The sequence below is a fragment of the Austrofundulus limnaeus genome, unplaced genomic scaffold (genome assembly GCF_001266775.1).
Source record: "Austrofundulus limnaeus strain Quisiro unplaced genomic scaffold, Austrofundulus_limnaeus-1.0 Scaffold32, whole genome shotgun sequence".
Lineage (NCBI taxonomy): Eukaryota > Metazoa > Chordata > Actinopteri > Cyprinodontiformes > Rivulidae > Austrofundulus > Austrofundulus limnaeus.
Window position 1 is genome coordinate 2,067,020 of NW_013952434.1, and position 9,100 is coordinate 2,076,119.

The 9,100-nt window shown below is 41.6% G+C and overlaps 2 protein-coding genes across 3 annotated transcripts in view; one reads left to right on the forward strand and one right to left on the reverse strand.

Annotated features, from left to right (window-relative positions):
- The window catches only part of adnp2b (ADNP homeobox 2b), a gene marked incomplete in the record, with an annotated part of 17,495 nt that extends 10,447 nt beyond the window's left edge, over nucleotides 1–7,048 (forward strand). The window contains 3 exon segments of one of the 2 annotated variants that reach the window (XM_014005803.1): nucleotides 2,041–2,142; nucleotides 2,370–5,108; nucleotides 6,960–7,048. In XM_014005803.1, the coding sequence (XP_013861257.1) occupies nucleotides 2,041–2,142; nucleotides 2,370–5,108; nucleotides 6,960–7,007 (2,889 nt within the window). 2 annotated transcript variants of the gene reach the window in all.
- ggcta (gamma-glutamylcyclotransferase a) lies at nucleotides 5,781–8,629 on the reverse strand. Its single transcript, XM_014005805.1, has 4 exons — nucleotides 8,175–8,629; nucleotides 7,090–7,235; nucleotides 6,871–7,003; nucleotides 5,781–6,610 (listed from the first exon to the last, which is right to left on the reverse strand). Exons 1-4 carry the CDS (start codon nucleotides 8,283–8,285, stop codon nucleotides 6,470–6,472), a joined length of 531 nt encoding a protein of 176 aa, XP_013861259.1. The 5' UTR covers nucleotides 8,286–8,629; the 3' UTR covers nucleotides 5,781–6,469.
- Between the last annotated feature and the right edge of the window lie 471 nt (nucleotides 8,630–9,100).

Here is a 9,100-nt window from a genome sequence, read left to right on the forward strand (position 1 = left end):
AAATGAATTCATGATTTATTTTATCTAGTGCTAAATATTCTGCTTTTATTTGTATATTAATCAGATTAATATATTTTTACATGAAATAAAATGACCATGTATTAATATCCCAGCATTTTTGATGCAAAAACAGCAACATTCCTAAAGAAAACAGAGGAACACAGAGAAACAGGAGAGACACACACATACATCTTGCTATCTTTGTGAGGACTTCACACACACAGCGCTCACAGTCTGCGCCCGTTTTTTTTCCACCGGGCAAAAAATGCATTTAAAGCAGCTGTTAACTTTAGATCACAGTTTGAAATGTACACCGAAGAAAACCTGCATCACGACTTTTAAAMTGTKGTCAGAGCAAACGTGATCTGAGCAGCTGCCTGGTTCACATGTTGTTTACATGGACGGCAGCGCTTTCGCTCGTAACAGCGAGAAAAGACCGAGAGCTTTTTATTTTAATCCAGCAGGGAGAACAACAGAGGTGTTCTTCTATGCCTCCTGTGAGAAATTCCAGCATCTTTTAAAAGAAAAATGTGGACAAGCTAATGACAGTGCGGTTTCAAAGTGAAAGTAAAACATGGCGGCGCTCCCRTCCGCGAAAGTTTATTTGTTAAAAAATGTTGATTTTGGGGTAAGTTACACTTTAAACACACAGCTGTTCTCTCTATCACTCATAGTCCAACACAGAGGGCAGAAAGAGCTAAATTAGACAGTTAAAACACATTAAAAGTTCATAACTCACCCTTATTGTTGTTAGCACTCTGTCTCACAACATTAGGAGCCGCTCTCTCCCCGAGAGAGGGGCGGCAACATGCACTCGCTTGACAAAGAATGGATCGGCCGAATGGACGGACGTATCGGCCGATACCGATATAAGGAAAAAATGCAAATTTCGGCTAAAAATATTGGCCAGCCGATGTATTGGTCGACCCCTAACTAAAATATTAATAATAATTAAGTTAATATGTATTATTATTAATAGTTTTTATGATTTCTGCATCATTACTTTTTCCTTTTTTCCAATTTGTTGTCAACATGCACAGTAATGCTAAATTCAGACTCTAGCCTGTTTTGGTTAGCCCTGCAGCTTATACAGGAGATCACACATTCACATGGTCAAGACTCACTCTAATTATTATACTTCTGTGAAATAGGCTTGCCATTTCTTTGCTGGTATCCACTTTGGATTTGGGCTTGCTGTAGTGGCTTTAACATTTTCTTTCAGGTTTTTTGCTCATAGCAGTAAACGTCTGCTGGCATRATTTTACCAAAGAAAATAATTTTTCTTTTTCAGTTAAGCCAAACATATTTTAAACACTTGAAGCCATCATGAAAAGTGTTTAGGACAGTTTACTTGATGCATGTCATGTAAGGTGTTTGAGGTAGGGCTGAGCGTTAAGACAGTAACAATAATATACTGTATACTGTGATAGACACAGCCTTCTGGTAGACGTAGGCAGAGGAAAGGCTTTAGCTGCTTGACCTCTCAACAAGGTTGTTGTCATCAACTAACTCACTCACTCTTTGGTAATCTACCAACAATCGGTTGAGTAACATGTGCAGCAACAGTTTCATGTTTTGCCATCATGCCTCATAATTTCTTAAAATTAAAAACAAAGAACAATGTGGAGTGAAAGTAGAAAATGATGCAACGGTTTGGGAGGAAATTATGGATAAGAGGAAAATTCACGTCACTAKTTTGGCAGTATTAATCAGTATTTTTTCTTCTGGTCCTTTATTTAATATGGGTTAAACAAAAATGAGGTAATTGTGTTTTTTTCTTGTTTTAACAAAACATCAGAAGTTAATAAAACTGTATTACTAATTTCATGTCTCGTACAACAATTTGTTTCTAATAATAGTTTTATTTAGAATAAAAACAAACAATAAAACATGGTATTCAGTATTTATACTACCATTATCCAACAGACACCAACAACAGTTCATTATCATATTATTATTTACTTGCAAACTATATTGTAAAATCTCACCTTTTTTTTGTGTGTGTGTGTGTGCGTGCGTGCGTGTTTGTTTTTTATCCAGGATCTCAATGAAAACTCTCCAAACTCTGATGAAGAGGAAGCCTTTCAGGAAACGGACTGGATCGATGTCACAGATGGATATAGTAGCCGAAAGCGAAAGAAGGTGAATATTAAAAAAAATTCTCCTGATTATATTTTGCAATAAACTGGATTAAATGTTTGTTAAATAATTTCATATTATTGTCGTTCACCTGCTGTGGATTGAAATTCAGTGTTTCCCCTGTTTATTAATGATCAACTGAATATGCTTGACAACCTATTACTGGAGTTATTTTCAGTGTGTACTTGAGTTTGTTAACTAACTTTTTATTTATTTATTTTTTTATCTAGTGGCCTTATCGGTCTCAGTCTGTGTGCTGCAGCATGTGCAAGTACTCTTCAAAAAACATCTACAACTTCAGGGTCCACGTCTCTCGCTGCCACATGTATGGTCAGTCAGTCTGTGCGCTGGTGCCCTGCACTCAGTGCCTCTTTATCGCCCATCCCAAGATCGTCAAGAAGCACATGCTTTTCTTTCATGGCAAAGTCCCTGTTTCAGTGCAGCAGCAGGTACAAAAGGCAAGTCCTGTACGCATACATCATGGAAATCAGAGGTATCAGTGTGCAAGATGTGGCTATCCATGCTCCTTTATCTTTGCTATGAAGAAGCACATCATTCTCAAACATCTGGAACATTTGGCAGAGCAGTATATCGGTTACAGGTTGCACCAACAAGCCAATTCCTCTGTAAGGATCTACTGCTGCAAGGAGTGCAAGGTGAACACTGGAACCCTGGACCAAATGTTGCACCACATGCTTGTTGAGCCAGCACACTACTCCATCAGCACACAAGTGCAGAGCATGATCAGTGAGAACAAGAACTACATCGCAAACCCAACTCCGAATGGGAAYGGATTGTTCGTCTCATTTCCAAGCATTGCTCCAAAACCACAGGCACCTCAAATATTGACCAAGAGCTCCTTGGTTCTACCAAGTAACGGCCAGCCTTCTGGGGCTGTAGTTGCTGTACAGCCACTGGTGCAGCCACAGGGAACTACAAACAGTACAACTCTGCTTTGTACCCCAGGAACTAATCAAACTTTTTTGCCCCCACAAGCATCAGCGCTAGTGCAGCTCGCTAGTGCTGAAGCTAAAGGWTTGCTCCAGCCTGGTGCCACAATAGCCCTTCGAAGTGCGCTGCCCCAAGGATCATCTGTGGTCCCGCTTCCCACTGGATCAAATGTGTCTCTGAAACAGGCACCGGTAACCTTATCTGCGGCTACGACTCAGCCCCAGCAAACGCAGCAATCACAGCAGATCCTTCTTCCTTCAGGACTTCAGACCCAGGTGGAATCCGGGTCCGTGCCCAAGCCAATAAAACACACCACTCTCCAGGGGACTATGCTGACGTCACAGTCCCTGCTGAATCACCTGATCCCAACTGGGAACAAGGTGAACGGCATGCCCACGTACACTTTCGCTCCGCTGCAAGCAGCAATGCCCGTGTCTCAGAGGCTGAACACTCCCCTCCAGCCCGTCGATCAAGGAAACTCTGCACCGCAGACCAAGAAATGGATCACGTGCCCACTCTGCAAYGAGCTTTTTCCTTCCAATGTTTTCGACATGCACATGGAGGTGGCGCATCCGACTAAACCCTCATTCAAAACGGAAAGCGTGGCCGCCCGAGCTGCTGCGCTCAAGAAAATGCCCGACAAAACGGTCAAATGTCTAATGTGCAAAATTCTGCTGTCGGAAAAGACTCTCTTCCAACACCTGCTACATGGCCTTAACTGTTTGTACTGTGCAGCTTTGTTCTTTTCAGTCAAACAGCTTATAGAGCACGTACAGCAGCACAACCCTTCCAGCAAGGCCTACTGTGATTTACTTAGGCAGAAATACCGGGTGTACTCAAAAGGAACTGGAGAGATTGTGTTCCCTTACATCGACGTGACCACAACTGCACCGAGAGAGGTCATAGGAGACAAAGAGGTCAATCTGGCCTTGGTCACGAATACCCTCGAACTGATCTACTTCAAGCTGCAGCCCACCAACCAGCAAGGCATCTGCTCCGCACCTGTTAAAATCAGCAGCTCTTACTGTCCTTTCTGCAGTGAGAAGTTTCAGAATCTGCCCGATCACCTGCAGCATTTGAAGCAGAAGCACTTTGTGGCGCCCACCATTCACGCCATCCTCCAGACTGAAGCTTTCAAGTGCATATACTGCAACGGTGTGTACACTGGAAAGGTCACCCAGCAGGCTGTGAAACTCCACATTCAGAGGTGCCGTTGTTCTCCAAAGCCCCCGAAGCCGCAACCGCCGCCGCCGCCTAAACCCACACCAGTGATGCAGGTGCAGACACCACCAAAACCAGCTCAGCAGCTCAGTCAGGCTTCTGGACTCTACTTCTTGCAAATGCCACAAGGAATGACGATGACGCAGACCTTAGCTCCAGCTCGATTGATTGCAGCTCCACCCCCAGCACAGCCCAAAGAATCCGAGGCAGAGATTCAGTCTAAGAAGAGGCTGGAAGCTGCATTGAAGGAGGCCATGGAAGCCAACAGGCGAGAGCGAGAGGAAAAGGCTGCCCGGCGCAAGAAACGTGAGCAAGAGAAGCTGCTGCAGGAGAAGCTGCTGCAGGAGAAGCAGCAGCAGCAGGAGAAGCAGCTCCAGCTGGAGGCGGCGGCAAAAAGCGACCCCAACGTGAAACTCATGTTGGAGCCAACCCCTGCGGAGCGACGCAGCAGCGATGAGCGACGAGATTTCCTGTCCAAGTACTTCAACAAAAATCCGTACGCGAGCAAAGCAGAGACCGAAGAGCTGGCACGGAGGCTGTCGGCAAACAAAGGGGATGTGGCGGGACATTTCAGCAAGAAGCGCAGCAAGTGCATGAAGAGTCTGAAGAAGAACAGGGCCGCCATCCTGCTGGGCTTCAACATGACTGAGCTGTGCAAAGTGAAGCACAACCTCCTTATCCCAGAGCCGCAGTTACCGCCGTCGCAGGAGGATGACGAGGAGGAGACGCCGCCAGCACCGACTACTGACTCAGCAGAGCCGACCGGAACCACTGAGGACGAACCAGAACCGATGGATGTAAGTGAAGCTGAGAAGGTTCCAGAGGAAGAGCAGGTGCAGCCGATGGAATGAGCTGATCAGTGTTTAGAAATAAAGACTTGAAAACAGAAAATCACAGAAGTTTGAATTTCAAATTAAATAACCCTGTTAATTAAGGATGGCTTTGGGCTGACGTTCAGAGAAAAGCTTTACAGGTAGACATGCAGATCCTAAAATACACGTTCTCCTGTAACTAAGGGCAGTGTGTTGATGTAGCCTCCTGACTGGCTCTTCTGTATGTCATCGTCACTAGTAATTTTTCTAATTTCCACATGCCATGTTGCTAAATGTGTAGCTGGACTCTGTATGTCATTCAACTGTGGCCGTCGTTTCCAACCAAAGTACGGTTTCCCCTCTTAAGTTGACTTTTTCTCTCTTGTTTTTTGCCTAATGTGTTCAGTTATTCACGGTATTTCTTTTCACCCCAACACCAAATTGTTTATTTTAAAGCAATCTTTGCCTTATGACATTGAACCTGTTTCTATCGAGCACAACTGCTGCTTCTTCCTGTCCTGTTTTGTTTGTTTGACACAATTTGCATCAGTTTTACTTTGAGATGATACAAGTTTTCTCTTCTCACCATCTTCAAGACCAAATTTTTCAGAATGCGTTATATTCCTACAGTTAAACTTTTTTTTTAATGATATGGTCTTTTTTTTTTTTTAAATAACGAGTTACAATTTGTGCCATTGTGAAGTCTACGTATTTGCATAGGCTTGTGGAAATACCTATAGAGATGCATCATGACTTGTTTTTAGGTATCCTGTGTTCGTCACCCCTTTTTTGTACTAGTATTTTCTATAATTCCTGAAAGTATGTGGGTTTAGGTAAATAAAAATAAATAAAACATCACTCTGTTCAAGGCCACTGTGCTGTAAACAAATAGTAGTTTCCTCATAATCATTTTCATCTTTATTTTTCATTAAAAGTTTATATTTTTTATTTTCCATATCAATCCAAGCACATTTATTTCCTGGGTAACTAGAATGCTACATAACCAAGGCAGTACAATAAAATATATTTCATAGCTTTCAGTGTAAAGAGGAAATTTCTTGTCTGACATAAATATGTAATTTTTTATTATTTTGGACCCAGCCAAACATCTCATAAGTGCCATCATAAACTCAGTATATTTACATAAGCAGGGAAACTCCAGGTTTTCAGTTCCAGTTGTGTGTGCAATAAAATATCTTCAGTTAAGCATTGATACTAATGCTTAAGGATTGTGCCTAAATTYAGGGGCTGCGTCCTTCGAAGGACCCAGCCTACCTGGTCAACGTGGGCCACTTCATTTCGTTTTCTTAAAACGACCAGTCCATAATTGTTAATATCTGATGTCATCAACTCTTCACTCTCTGCTTCATGGCCGTCTTGATTTGATCAAGGACCGTCGGCCCACTGTAGTTGTTGGTTTGAAGGGCCTCCAGCTTCCTCAGGTACTCCTTTGGGAGCCCGTTCTGCTCTGCGCCCATGCACATCACCTTTATTTTGAAAAACACAAAGACAGACACACGAGTAAACAGTTGTTACAAAATACTGGTTTAGTTGAAAGTTTGTGATTCATACAACCCTAATTTAGACATATTTAAGATGTGTAAAATGTAAAAAAAAAATGATGCATGATTGACAAATGTAGCTTTCAAAATCAAAATCTTTTTCCAAAAATTTACAATTTCTTAGTTTAAACCATTGATATGTTTAGTGTTTTGTTGTGAATAAAGCGTGGTTGATAAGCTGACACCTGTTTGTATTGAGGAGAGGTCAGACAGGTGAGGAAATTGTTCATCTGATAAGTCCTGCAGATAATAGTGCCTTTATCCATTTCCACAGAGACCTCCAGTGGAGAGTATTTTCCTCTGCTCACACCTTCCTGCCTAGAAGACAATGAACACAGGTTAAAGTTACACTCATCTGTTGATACACTGATTTACGTGTGTGTGTGTGTGTGTGTGCATCTCACTCGTCTAAGCTGTAGAAGTCATCAAAGCTCAAACTCCAGATTACCCCCCACACCTCTGAGCCAGGACAGAATTCAATGGTGGCCACTCCACCGTGCCATGCAGTTACCACGTTTTTGCCACACAAGCCAAAGTTCAGTCTATAGTCCTGTGAACACAATAAAGTGATGGGTGAAGTGAAGGGGCCAGTACTGTGATATGAGGGGGTGGGGGTTATRTTTCTGATTTCAGCAGGAGACCCTGTTTATATTTGGTAATAACAGTACAATCAGACCACAGAGCTGGCTGTGTTATTACAGCTGTCATCCTCTAACACCAGAGAGAAAGCATGACTAAGCAAGTTTTGTAGATGTGACAAAGACAGGAATTTGTTACACCTGTCTTTGGTCAAATCTGGTGACATTCGCACTCCTATATGTTGAGGATGAGTCTCAGCTACTACCACATCAAACTTTAGCTCAACATCTGTAGATTTCACAAAGGGTATAGCTATGTTGGCCATTATAAATGAACTTGTCACCAAAACGTAATCAGATGTGAATCACTGCTTTTTTTTTTTTTTTGCTAACACGACAAATGGTAAAACTTTATTGCTTCCACCCATCTGCGGCAGGCAGTAATAAAAATTGCCGGTGTTGTGCGAATTTCATGGTTTATCGCGGCCGGAGGGAGCATCAGGACGGAATGTTCTGTGCAGTCATGTCGCCATGCCGGTGGTGTGCCGAAAAATGTACCACCTGTAAATTAAAGCGKAAGTATTTTTGTTCAAAATCAAAAGTGGAGAAAAATAGAAGTTTTTGGTAGCCATAAAAGGCACGTTTCAGATTAATTTTATGACTCGATACACTAGACCAGGACCTAATTTGACACTTAATTCCTACTCAAAGAACRAAAAAAAAAAAAAAAAAAAACGAACATCGATTCAGCGATGTGGGCACTTTTTTGGGTACAACTGTAAGTGGCATCCAGTCTACATAATAAACCAAGAAAAACCTTTGGACAAAAAAATTGACAATGCTTATTATATTTTATTTAGTACGCATCAGAAATGAATCGACGTATTTACCTGGTTTATATTGGTACAAACCTTTAATCGACCGGTAGAGAAGAACGTAGCCGATGGATTCGCCAGCTGTAATCTCTCCTTTAACAAGTTACTCCCAAATGCAAAATACATGAAGCGACCAGAGCTACTCATTTTAAGAGTTAGATAATTAAAATATACAGTATGATAGAGATAACCAACTACCTTCAAACCTTTGACAGGTTTTCCATTTCAYGCTCCTCCTTACAGCGCCCCTGGCGGCTGGAGGACTGAAGTACGTCACCTTTTCGGACAAACACTTTACTGTATCTTAATACCTCTATACAGGTTACCTAGTCCTGCTTTTTTACTGTGTTTTGCTCCATATTGCACTTAACATTTTTGCTTTTCAAATGGACAAACTAAAGGTAGTTTTGTGCAAAAACACATTATTAAACTTTATACTGGATAAAGAAAAAAAAACAGTGAAACTCAATAATGAAGAGTCAAATGTGTCCTCATACCAAGGCTTTTTAATGTACAAAAAAAAAGTGTGTGTGTGTGTGTGTGTGGGGGGGGGGGGGCTGTCAATTAACAAAAACTATGCAGAAATTCACAGCAAGGCTTTGGGCATGTTTTTTATGAGAGTATAACATTTTAACATGATATAAAACTCAGTTGATTTTACATGATATTGCCCCTTTAAACAAAAAAAAAAAAAAAATACTGGCTCAATATTGTTTTTGATCAACAGCATTTATTTGTTCTGTCAGTTCCATGAGAGCCATTGAAGAAGTTATTGGCTCTAAATCCATACTGACTGCTACTTAAAACATTAATCTGATCACAAATAACTTCTCCTTTGCATGAGACGTTGCAGCTTCTTCATGTATTTGACAAATTCACCKCCACTTACAGAAAATGCAGTGTTAACTGAATGGAAACAATGTTTAAGTGCACAGTTACTATAATCCTGGTCAGCCACTAAA

Coding starts and splice junctions, on each gene's coding strand:
- ggcta (XM_014005805.1), bottom strand. CDS start 8,285: ATGAGTAGCTCTGGTCGCTTCATGTATTTTGCATTTGGGAGTAACTTG. Junction 7,004..7,089: donor GACTTCTACAGCTTAGACGA/GTGAGATGCACA, acceptor ATTGTCTTCTAG/GCAGGAAGGTGTGAGCAGAG. Junction 6,611..6,870: donor CCTCTCCTCAATACAAACAG/GTGTCAGCTTAT, acceptor TTCAAAATAAAG/GTGATGTGCATGGGCGCAGA.